The 12,228-nt window shown below is 37.4% G+C and overlaps 1 protein-coding gene and 9 non-coding genes across 10 annotated transcripts; 9 read left to right on the forward strand and 1 right to left on the reverse strand.

Annotated features, from left to right (window-relative positions):
• Positions 1 to 876: 876 nt before the first annotated feature.
• Trnay-gua (transfer RNA tyrosine (anticodon GUA)) lies at positions 877 to 964 on the forward strand. The gene is given in 2 exon segments: positions 877 to 913; positions 929 to 964. It is a non-coding gene; the product is annotated as a tRNA-Tyr (tRNA).
• Positions 965 to 1,414: 450 nt separating this feature from the next.
• On the forward strand, positions 1,415 to 1,502 carry Trnay-gua (transfer RNA tyrosine (anticodon GUA)). Its single transcript is given in 2 exon segments — positions 1,415 to 1,451; positions 1,467 to 1,502. It is a non-coding gene; the product is annotated as a tRNA-Tyr (tRNA).
• Positions 1,503 to 5,034: 3,532 nt separating this feature from the next.
• On the reverse strand, positions 5,035 to 11,948 carry LOC144430457 (uncharacterized). Its single transcript, XM_078118394.1, has 4 exons — positions 11,898 to 11,948; positions 5,999 to 6,064; positions 5,806 to 5,890; positions 5,035 to 5,237 (listed from the first exon to the last, which is right to left on the reverse strand). Exons 1-4 carry the CDS (start codon positions 11,946 to 11,948, stop codon positions 5,050 to 5,052), a joined length of 390 nt encoding a protein of 129 aa, XP_077974520.1. The 3' UTR covers positions 5,035 to 5,049.
• On the forward strand, positions 6,689 to 6,776 carry Trnay-gua (transfer RNA tyrosine (anticodon GUA)). The gene is given in 2 exon segments: positions 6,689 to 6,725; positions 6,741 to 6,776. It is a non-coding gene; the product is annotated as a tRNA-Tyr (tRNA).
• Positions 7,227 to 7,314, forward strand: Trnay-gua (transfer RNA tyrosine (anticodon GUA)). Its single transcript is given in 2 exon segments — positions 7,227 to 7,263; positions 7,279 to 7,314. It is a non-coding gene; the product is annotated as a tRNA-Tyr (tRNA).
• Trnap-ugg (transfer RNA proline (anticodon UGG)) lies at positions 7,681 to 7,752 on the forward strand. Its single transcript has one exon. It is a non-coding gene; the product is annotated as a tRNA-Pro (tRNA).
• Trnay-gua (transfer RNA tyrosine (anticodon GUA)) lies at positions 8,232 to 8,319 on the forward strand. Its single transcript is given in 2 exon segments — positions 8,232 to 8,268; positions 8,284 to 8,319. It is a non-coding gene; the product is annotated as a tRNA-Tyr (tRNA).
• Trnay-gua (transfer RNA tyrosine (anticodon GUA)) lies at positions 8,770 to 8,857 on the forward strand. The gene is given in 2 exon segments: positions 8,770 to 8,806; positions 8,822 to 8,857. It is a non-coding gene; the product is annotated as a tRNA-Tyr (tRNA).
• Trnap-ugg (transfer RNA proline (anticodon UGG)) lies at positions 9,223 to 9,294 on the forward strand. The gene has a single exon. It is a non-coding gene; the product is annotated as a tRNA-Pro (tRNA).
• Positions 11,449 to 11,536, forward strand: Trnay-gua (transfer RNA tyrosine (anticodon GUA)). The gene is given in 2 exon segments: positions 11,449 to 11,485; positions 11,501 to 11,536. It is a non-coding gene; the product is annotated as a tRNA-Tyr (tRNA).
• Positions 11,949 to 12,228: the final 280 nt, after the last annotated feature.

Consider the following 12,228-nt stretch of genomic DNA (forward strand, 5'->3'; position numbering starts at 1 on the left):
TCTCTCCGGTTCTCTGTCTTTTGTAATATATCGCAATGTTTCTATTTCTCCATGTCAATACTATCTTAACCTTCCAGATAAATTTTATAATAGATGAAATTTGTAATTTTTAAAACAATATATGACTTGAGTTTCACCTTTCCTCTCTCCGGTTCTCTTTCTTCCGTATTATATGTCAAGGTTTCTATTTATCCATGTCAATACTATCTTAACCTCTGAGTCCAAAATACCCCAATGTTTGCATAGAGTTTGATTATTTTAAAATCAAGGCTCAAAATGTCGTTGTAAACTTCGGCTATTGATGGGCTCGTTGGTCTAGGGGTCTGATTCTCGCTTTGGGTGCGAGAGGTCCCGGGTTCAGATCCCAGACGAGCCCTTGCTTTTGTATCACTACCCAGTCTGAACCAATGACTCATTTAATAACTTCTCATAATTCAGACAGAATGTCTGATCATGTGTTTTGGTTTTTGTATTAAACATTTCAATTCATGAATTTTAAATCAGGCGTCATGCCGGAGATATGCCCTTCGATAGCTCAGTTGATAGACCGGTGGACTGTAGGGGTAGAATTCTGAGATCTATAGGTCGCTGGTTCGAATCCAGCTCGAAGGAACTTTTTTAATAGGGAGATCTAAGTAAATTTGTTATGTCTGCATAGACTTTCATTATATTGAATAGGTCGTTGTGAACATCGCCTTTTGTTCAAATCCGGAAAGATTCCTCACTATTGTATAAATGCCCATTCAAGATCAAATTTTTACTTAATAATAACAATTTCTCATCAATCTGACAGATTGTCCGATCATGTTTTTTTTTTCATGTTATATCTCAATTTATGAACTCCAACTCAGGAGTAATGCTTCCATAGACGTGTGTCCTTCGATAGCTCAGTTGGTAGAGCGGTGAACTGTAGTGATACAAAGCTGATATCCATAGGTCGCTGGTTCGGATCCGGCTCGAAGGAGCTTTTGAAACAGATGAAATTTGTAATTTTTACACAATAAATGATTTGAGTTTCACCCTTCCTCTCTCCGGTTCTCTGTCTTACGTAATATATCGCAATATTTCTATTTCTCCATTTCAATACTATCTTATCCTGTCAGTCCAAAATACCCCAATATCTGCATAGAGTTTAAGTATTTCAAAAATGAACGCTGAAAATGTCGTTGTAAACCTCAAGCTATCGATTGGCTCGTTGGTCTATTTGTATGATTCTCGCTTTCGGTGCGAGAGGTCCAGTGTTCAAATCACGGACGACACTTCGATTTTGTATCACTTCCCAGTCTGAACCAATATCTCATTTATTAACTTCTCGATATTAGGACAGAATATCCGATCATGTTTTTTGGTTTTTGTATTAAACATCTCCATTTATGAACGTCAACTCAGGCGTAATGCATTCCTAGTCGTGTGACCTTCGATAGCTAAGTTGATAGAGCGGTGGACTGTAGTGATAGAAAGCTGATATCCATAGGTCGCTGGTTCGAATCCGGCTCGAAGGATCTTTTGAAATAGATTAAATTTGTAATTTTTGAACAATATATGATTTGAATTTCACCCTTCCTCTCTCCGGTTCTCTGTCTTTCGTAATATATCGCAATGTTTCTATTTCTCCATGTCAATACTATCTTAACATTCCAGATAAATTTTATAATAGATGAAATTTGTAATTTTTAAAACAATATATGACTTGAGTTTCACCTTTCCTCTCTCCGGTTCTCTTTCTTCCGTATTATATGTCAAGGTTTCTATTTATCCATGTCAATACTATCTTAACCTCTGAGTCCAAAATACCCCTATTCGCTATTTGATTAAGATCTACAGGTTTTAAAAACTAACCTAAAACTAGCAGAATAGTCTAACTGAATCATCACTGTGTACTTCAACATCAATTCCAGCATATAAGTCAATCATCTATAACAACATGGCTTCGCAGCCCAAGCAATCCCTGACCAGGAGTCTCCCGGATCCTGGCCTTTCACCAATTGACCCCTTGACGCAACAACAGGAGGGGCAAGCTAACTTCCAGATGAATCTCTAGGAGGCAATACAAAGAAATATAGTATACCAATTACCATCTTTTATTGCCAAATGCCTTGCCGAAAACTTCAACTCCGCGAACTTCACCTCTGAATACCTGCCTATGAGTCCTGGGCTAAAAGAATGTATGGAGGACCAAATGGTGTCTCTAAAAGAAATAAAACAAGATCTAGCTTCTATTAAAGAATCTCAAAGTTTTCAATCAACAAAATATGATGAGATTATTGCCAAGCAAAAAATAACAGATGACAAACTTATGCTCTATGGCAAAAAATAGGAGATCTAGAAGAGTTGGTCTATGACTTGGAGGACGAATTATACTATGCCACAGAAAAAATTGAGGAACAAGAGCGCCGATCTAGATTGGATAATCTAGAATTTCATGGCATCGCACCTAATGAAAATGAGGACACCGACAAATTGATAACAGAAATTGGAAAGATCATCCACGTGGACATCAAACCATCTGACATCTCTGTAACACATCGTTGTCCAACGCGAAACTCCAACATCCATAAACCGATTGTCGCAAAATTTACCAATCGCAAAATCAGAGCTAAAATTCTCAAAAATCATCACTTGATCAAAACCGCTACCAATTCAACATCCATAAGGAACCTATCCAAAGCATTTGTTGTTGAGAATTTGACCGACAAAAACAAGAACTTATTTTACAAAGCGAAAATTCTCAAAAGACAATGTGGTTACGCCTTCCTATGGACATCAAATGGCAAAGTGCTGATAAAAAAGAACAAAGACACTAACACTTTATCCATAACTGAAGATGAAGATCTTGATAAAATAAGATGAGTCTATTTAATTTTTTACTGCCATATCCTAGTAAATTATTCTATCATGTTATTGGTTTAAATAACTTCAGTCCCCATTGGAATAGCCCATCTAATGACTTTGCCCCCCTCGCCTCAACCAACCTAATGTTATCTAATTCGAACCCATTAGCATTCCTCATCTATGAGTGATCCTTATCCTACCTGGGAATCAACCAATTTTCATCCCGAAATTCCTTCTATTGCAAGTCGATACCTTGAAATATCCAATATCAATAGAGTAACTTCAAGTTTTCTAGCAACAGACTTTATTATATTGCACCATAACATCAGATCTTTGGCAAAATATGCCGATAATCTAGTTGAGCTAATTTCAAATTTTTGTATTCCACCTCAAATTATTGCTCTAAGCGAGACTAGGATCATGAGTGAAACTGCTGTTGTCAATATTGATATCTCTGGTTACACTTTCATTCATGCTCCCTCCTCTACTCGCGCAGGCGGTGTTGGTTTTTATATTAAGGACAATCTAAACTTTCATTTATGCACTGACTTCAGCCTTTGCCTCCCAAACTGTGAGGACTTGTGGATCGAACTCAAATATTTCCAACCAACCTCAAAAATTCAAAATCTTGTTGTCGGTGTAATATATAGACATCCAAAAAATAATATCCCATCATTCACCACAGCAATGTCTTGTTTATTTGAGAAGCTGGCGATGGCTAAAAAGCAATTTATTATATTAGGCGACTTCAATATAAATCTTTTTAATTCTTGTGACAATCCTACTACCAAGTATCTGGATATGCTAATGTCCAATTTCATATGTCCACTTATCACCAAACCAACCAGAGTGACCTCAACCTCCCACACATTAATTGACCATATCTACACTAATATCATAGATTCCCGCACTTCGTCATTTATTTTGCTCAGTGATCTCACCGACCACTTTTCCATAATGTGCACAATACCAGCAACTAATAGTAATGTTAAAACAAACACTCGCATGAAACGGGACATGACTAAATTTTGTGCTGACTCGTTCAGGCTAGAAGTTGAGTCAATGTGTAATAATTATACTAGTGTTATATTATCTGAAGTAAACTTCAATAGCTCATTTGATACTTTTCTTAGTCACTTCAAGTGGTTAATCAATGAGCATGCCCCATTAAGACCATTTTCGCGTAGAGAAAACAAATTTTATTCCAAACCTTGGATTACTAAAGGAATTCGTAATTCCATTAAACATAAGAACAAGATGTTCAAAAGTAAGTTCCTGAAGGGAAATTTATCCCAGCGTCTCCACTTTAAAAATTATAAAAACATTTTGACACATTTGCAGAGGAGATCAAAACAAATGTATTACCATAACATCCTAGAGAACAACAGAGGCGATGTTAAACGCACTTGGAAAACTATAAATGACATCATCAAAGTAAGGTCCAATGATGAAACCACTATCTCGGAACTGAAGCTTGAAAATGGTACCATAGTCTCAGACCCTGTCGCGATATCCGTTGAATTTAATAAATTTTTTTCATCCGTAGGAAAGAGACTTGCCGATAATGTCCCACACAGTACGAAATCTTTCAAAAGCCTTTTTGGGTGCTCCTACACAGAATTCGTTTTTTCTGGAGCCATCAACACCTTTAGAAGTTCACCAAGTAATAAGGAACCTGAAAAAAGGCAAAGCAGTTGGGCATGATAATATTCCTTCTTTTTTCTTAAAATTAGTCGCAGACAGCATATCCCCAGCTTTGAGTCATTTCTTTAATCTATCATTTAGTTTAGGAATTTTTCCCTCCGCTCTGAAGATTGCTAGGGTAATACCCATCTTCAAAAGTGGCAACAAAAATAATCCTTCAAATTATAGGCCAATTTCAATTCTACCCTGTATCGGCATCGTCCTGGAAAAATTAGTCTATAAAAGAATGCTCAACTTCTGTAACAAATTCAATCTGATCGACAAATGCCAATTCGGATTTCAATCCAATCACTCGACTTCCCATGCCATCCTAGATCTTATTTCATTTATCTATGAAATAATTGATAAAGGGGAGTCTGTCTGTTGTGCATTCCTGGATTTAAAGAAGGCCTTTGACACAGTTGATCATCAAATTCTTGTCCAAAAGTTGATACACTGTGGTTTTAGAGGTAACGCATGCAAACTATTATGTAATTACCTGAGTGGTCGATCACAGTTTGTTGAAGTAGGATGTCATAGGTCTCCGATGTTGCCCATCCACTGTGAAATTGTCCAAGGTTCGGTCATTGGACCATTGGCTTTCTTACTTTTCATAAATGATTTGTCGAACTGTTCGAATCTTTTAACAAAACTCTTCGCCGATGACGCTTGCTTGCTTGCCAGTGCCAAAGATTCAACCACGCTCCAAAATACTATGAACACTGAAATAGATAAAATAATTGAGTGGATGTTATGCAACAAACTCACTGTGAACGTAAAAAAATCTAAAGTCATGCTATTCAGTCCTAAATCAATTAAAAAACATCCCAACATGTTAATCAAAATCAGGGGGGTTGCTCTGGAAGTTGTTCAATCCTTTAAATATCTCGGGCTCTATATAGATAGTAACTTAAAATGGAACACTCATATTACCGAGATGCACAAGAAATTGTCAAGGTCTGTTGGGATTTTGGGAAAACTTAGGCATTATGTGCAGGATGCTACCCTGCGAACCATTTATTTTGCTCTTTTTCAATCCCGCATCCAATATGCTATAACTGCATGGGGCTCTGCAACACAAACCAACATTCACAAATTGGAGGTCTTACAGAATAAAGCTGTTAGAACTCTCTCCAGAGCGTCTATTCGTACAAACTTAAACACCCTTTACCATAAAACCAGGGTGTTGAAACTATCCGACATTTATACTCTAGAGATTGCCAAAGTTATGCACCAATTTCAGAATAATTACTTGCCCACAGCGTTCGACAATTATTTTGTTTCGCTTACCTCTGTGCATGAACACAACACACGCTCTTCGACCAAATCCAATCTTTTTGTACCTCGCTTTTCGCTGAGCAAATCTCAAAATTCCCTGAAATACAAAGGCGTAATAATTTGGAATAACAATCCCCAAAGTTTACGTGACTCCACATATGCTACTTTCAAAATAAAATAAAAAAAATTCATGCTTTCATCCTACCTGTCTTTCTCCAGCACATCTGTTTGATGTGCTTACTGACTTTCCCTCGGCACTGCCAGCAGAATACTTGATTAGGTCAAGGCTCAAAATGTCGTTGTAAACTTCGGCTATTGATGGGCTCGTTGGTCTAGGGGTCTGATTCTCGCTTTGGGTGCGAGAGGTCCCGAGTTCAGATCCCGGACGAGCCCTTGCTTTTGTATCACTACCCAGTCTGAACCAATGACTCATTTAATAAATTCTCATAATTCAGACAGAATGTCTGATCATGTGTTTTGGTTTTTGTATTAAACATTTCAAATCATGAATTTTAAATCAGGCGTCATGCCGGAGATATGCCCTTCGATAGCTCAGTTGATAGACCGGTGGACTGTAGGGGTAGAATGCTGAGATCTATAGGTCGCTGGTTCGAATCCGGCTCGAAGGAACTTTTTTAATAGGGAGATCTAAGTAAATTTGTTATGTCTGCATAGACTTTCATTATATTGAATAGGTCGTTGTGAACATCGACTTTTGTTCAAATCCGGAAAGATTCCTCACTATTGTATAAATGCCCATTCAAGATCAAATTTTTACTTAATAATAACAATTTCTCATCAATCTGAGATGATTGTCCGATCATGTTTTTTTTTTTCATGTTATATCTCAATTTATGAACTCCAACTCAGGAGTAATGCTTCCATAGACGTGTGTCCTTCGATAGCTCGGTTGGTAGAGCGGTGGACTGTAGTGATACAAAGCTGATATCCATAGGTCGCTGGTTCGAATCCGACTCGAAGGAGCTTTTGAAACAGATGAAATTTGTAATTTTTACACAATAAATTATTTGAGTTTCACCCTTCCTCTCTCCGGTTCTCTGTCTTACGTAATATATCACAATATTTCTATTTCTCCATTTCAATACTATCTTATCCTGTCAGTCCAAAATACCCCAATATCTGCATAGAGTTTAAGTATTTCAAAAATGAACGCTGAAAATGTCGTTGTAAACCTCAAGCTATCGATTGGCTCGTTGGTCTATGTGTATGATTCTCGCTTTCGGTGCAAGAGGTCCCGTGTTCAAATCACGGACGAGACTTCGCTTTTGTATCACTTCCCAGTCTGAACCAATATCTCATTTATTAACTTCTCGATATTAGGACAGAATATGTGATCATGTTTTTTGGTTTTTGTATTAAACATCTCCATTTATGAACGTCAACTCAGGCGTAATGCATTCTTAGTCGTGTGACCTTCGATAGCTCAGTTGGTAGAGCGGTGGACTGTAGTGATAGAAAGCTGTTATCCATAGGTCGCTGGTTCGAATCCGGCTCGAAGGATCTTTTGAAATAGATTAAATTTGTAATTTTTGAACAATATATGATTTGAGTTTCACCCTTCCTCTCTCCGGTTCTCTGTCTTTCGTAATATATCGCAATGTTTCTATTTCTCCATGTCAATACTATCTTAACCTTCCAGATAAATTTTATAATAGATGAAATTTGTAATTTTTAAAACAATATATGACTTGAGTTTCACCTTTCCTCTCTCCGGTTCTCTTTCTTCCGTATTATATGTCAAGGTTTCTATTTATCCATGTCAATACTATTTTAACCTCTGAGTCCAAAATACCCCAATGTTTGCATAGAGTTTGATTATTTTAAAATCAAGGCTCAAAATGTCGTTGTAAACTTTGGCTATTGATGGGCTCGTTGGTCTAGGGGTATGATTCTCGCTTTGGGTGCGAGAGGTCTCGGGTTCAAATCCCGGACGAGCCCTTGCTGAACCAATGACTCATTTAATAACTTCTCATAATTCAGACAGAATGTCTGATCATGTGTTTTGGTTTTTGTATTAAACATTTCAATTCATGAATTTTAAATCAGGCGTCATACCGGAGATATGCCCTTCGATAGCTCAGTTGATAGATCGGTGGACTGTAGGGGTAGAATGCTGAGGTCTATAGGTCGCTGGTTCGAATCCGGCTCGAAGGAATTTTTTTAATAGGGAGATCTAAGTAAATTTGTTATGTCTGCATAGACTTTCATTATATTGAATAGGTCGTTGTGAACATCGCCTTTTGTTCAAATCCAGAAAGATTCCTCACTATTGTATAACTGCCCATTCAAGATCAAATTTTTACTTAATAATAACAATTTCTCATCAATCTGACAGATTGTCCGACCATGTGTTTTTTTCATGTTTTATCTCAATTTATGAACTCCAACTCAGGCGTAATGCTTCCATAGACGTGTGTCCTTCGATAGTTCAGTTGGTAGAGCGGTGGACTGTAGTGATACAAAGCTGATATCCATAGGTCGCTGGTTCGAATCCAACTCGAAGGAGCTTTTGAAACAGATGAAATTTGTAATTTTTACACAATATATGATTTGAGTTTCACCCTTCATCTCTCTGGTTCTCTGTCTTACGTAATATATCGCAATATTTCTATTTCTCCATTTCAATACTATCTTATCCTGTCAGTCCAAAATACCCCAATATCTGCATAGAGTTTAAGTATTTCAAAAAAGAAAGCTGAAAATGTCGTTGTAAACCTCAAGCTATCGATTGGCTCGTTGGTCTATGTGTATGATTCTCGCTTTCGGTGCGAGAGGTCCCGTGTTCAAATCACGTACGAGACTTCACTTCTGTATCACTTCCCAGTCTGAACCAATATCTCATTTATTAACTTCTCGATATTAGGACAGAATATCTGATCATGTTTTTTGGTTATTGTATTAAACATCTCCATTTATGAACGTCAACTCAGGCGTAATGCATTCCTAGTCGTGTGACCTTCGATAGCTCAGTTGGTAGAGCGGTGGACTGTAGTGATAGAAAGCTGATATCCATAGGTCGCTGGTTCGAATCCGGCTCGAAGGATCTTTTGAAATAGATTAAATTTGTAATTTTTGAACAATATATGATTTGAGTTTCACCCTTCCTCTCTCCGGTTCTCTGTCTTTCGTAATATATCGCAATGTTTCTATTTCTCCATGTCAATACTATCTTAACCTTCCAGATAAATTTTATAATAGATGAAATTTGTAATTTTTAAAACAATATATGGCTTGAGTTTCACCTTTCCTCTCTCCGGTTTTCATTCTTCCGTATTATATGTCAAGGTTTCTATTTATCCATGTCAGTACTATCTTAACCTCTGAGTCCAAAATACCCCAATGTTTGCTTGAGTTTGATTATTTTAAAATCAAGGCTCAAAATGTCGTTGTAAACTTCGGCTATTTATGGGCTCGTTGGTCTAGGGGTATGATTCTCGCTTTGGGTGCGAGAGGTCCCGGGTTCAAATCCCGGACGAGCCCTTGCTTTTGTTTCACTACCCAGTCTGAACCAATGACTCATTTAATAACTTCTCTTAATTCAGACAGAATGTCTGATCATGTGTTTTGGTTTTTGTATTAAACATTTCAAATCATGAATTTTAAATCAGGCGTCATGCCGGAGATATGCCCTTCGATAGCTCAGTTGATAGACCGGTGGACTGTAGGGGTAGAATGCTGAGATCTATAGGTTGCTGATTCGAATCCGGCTCGAAGGAATTTTTTTAATAGGGAGATCTAAGTAAATTTGTTATGTCTGCATAGACTTTCATTATATTGAATATTTTGTTGTGAACATAGCCTTTTGTTCAAATCCGGGACGATTCCTCACTATTGTATAACTGCCCAGTCGAGTTCAAATTTTTACCTTATAATAACAATTTCTCATCAATCTGACAGATTGTCCCATCATGTGTTTTTTTCATGTTTTATCTCAATTTATGAACTCCAACTCAGGAGCCCATTCAAGATTAAATTTTAACTTAAAAATAACAATTTCTCATCAATCTGACAGATTGTCCGGCTCGTTGGTCTAGGGGTATGATTCTCGCTCTGGGTGCGAGAGGTCCCGGGTTCAAATCTCGGTCGAGCCCTTGCTTTTGTATCACTACCCAGACTGAACCAATGACTCATTTAATAACTTCTCATAATTCAGACAGAATGTTTTGATCATGTGTTTTGGTTTTTGTATTAAACATTTCAATTCATGAATTTTAAATCAGGGTTCATGCCGGAGATATGCCCTTTGATAGCTCAGTTGATATACCGGAGGACTGTAGGGGTAAAATGCTGAGATCTACAGGTCGCTGGTTCGAATCCGACTCGAAGGAATTTTTTTAATAGGGAGATCTAATGAATTTGTTATATCTGCATAGACTTTCATTATATTAAATATTTCGTTGTGAACATCGCCCTTTGTTCAAATCCGGGACGATTCCTCACTATTGTATAACTGCCCAGTCGAGATCAAATTTTTACCTTATAATAACAATTTCTCATCAATCTGACAGATTGTCCCATCATGTGTTTTTTATGTTTTATCTCAATTTATGAACTCCAACTCAGGAGCCCATACAAGATCAAATCTTTACTTAATAATAACAATTTCCATCAATCTGACTGATTGTCCGATCATGTTTTTTTTTTCATGTTTAATCTTAATTTAGGAACTCCACCTCAGGAGTAATGCTTCCATGGACGTGTGTCCTTCGATAGCTCAGTTGGTAGAGCGGTGGCCTGTAGTGATACAAAGCTGATATCCATAGGTCGCTGGTTCGAATACGGCTCGCAGGAGCTTTTGAAACAGATGAAATTTGTAATTTTTAAGCAATATATGATTTGAGTTTCACCCTTCCGCTCTCCGATTCTCTGTCTTACGTAATATATCGCAATGTTTCTATTTCTCCATTTCGATACTATCTTATCCTGTCAGTCCAAAATACCCCAATGTCTGAATAGAGTTTAAGCATTTCAAAAATGAACGCTGAAAATGTCGTTGTAAACCTCAAGCTATCATGTGATCCGATCAAGTTTTTTTTTCATGTTTTATCTCTATTTATGAACTCCAACTCAGGAGTAATGCTTCCATAGACGTGTGTCCTTCGATAGCTCACTTGGTAGAGCCGTGGGCTGTAGTGATACAAAGCTGATATCCATAGGTCGCTGGTTCGAATCCGGCTCGAAGGAGCTTTTGAAACAGATGAAATTTGTAATTTTTACACAATAAATGATTTGAGTTTCACCCTTCCTCTCTCCGGTTCTCTGTCTTACGTAATATATCGCAATATTTCTATTTCTCCATTTCAATACTATCTTATCCTGTCAGTCCAAAATACCCCAATATCTGCATAGAGTTTAAGTATTTCAAAAATGAACGCTGAAAATGTCGTTGTAAACCTCAAGCTATCGATTGGCTCGTTGGTCTATTTGTATGATTCTCGCTTTCGGTGCGAGAGGTCCCGTGTTCAAATCACGGACGACACTTCGATTTTGTATCACTTCCCAGTCTGAACCAATATCTCATTTATTAACTTCTCGATATTAGGACAGAATATCCGATCATGTTTTTTGGTTTTTGTATTAAACATCTCCATTTATGAACGTCAACTCAGGCGTAATGCATTCCTAGTCGTGTGACCTTCGATAGCTAAGTTGATAGAGCGGTGGACTGTAGTGATAGAAAGCTGATATCCATAGGTCGCTGGTTCGAATCCGGCTCGAAGGATCTTTTGAAATAGATTAAATTTGTAATTTTTGAACAATATATGATTTGAATTTCACCCTTCCTCTCTCCGGTTCTCTGTCTTTCGTAATATATCGCAATGTTTCTATTTCTCCATGTCAATACTATCTTAACATTCCAGATAAATTTTATAATAGATGAAATTTGTAATTTTTAAAACAATATATGACTTGAGTTTCACCTTTCCTCTCTCCGGTTCTCTTTCTTCCGTATTATATGTCAAGGTTTCTATTTATCCATGTCAATACTATCTTAACCTCTGAGTCCAAAATACCCCTATTCGCTATTTGATTAAGATCTACAGGTTTTAAAAACTAACCTAAAACTAGCAGAATAGTCTAACTGAATCATCACTGTGTACTTCAACATCAATTCCAGCATATAAGTCAATCATCTATAACAACATGGCTTCGCAGCCCAAGCAATCCCTGACCAGGAGTCTCCCGGATCCTGGCCTTTCACCAATTGGCCCCTTGACGCAACAACAGGAGGGGCAAGCTAACTTCCAGATGAATCTCCAGGAGGCAATACAAAGAAATATAGTATACCAATTACCATCTTTTATTGCCAAATGCCTTGCCGAAAACTTCAACTCCGCGAACTTCACCTCTGAATACCTGCCTATGAGTCCTGGGCTAAAAGAATGTATGGAGGACCAAATGGTGTCTCTAAAA

This window comes from Styela clava, chromosome 12 (genome assembly GCF_964204865.1).
Source record: "Styela clava chromosome 12, kaStyClav1.hap1.2, whole genome shotgun sequence".
NCBI classification, from domain to species: domain Eukaryota; kingdom Metazoa; phylum Chordata; class Ascidiacea; order Stolidobranchia; family Styelidae; genus Styela; species Styela clava.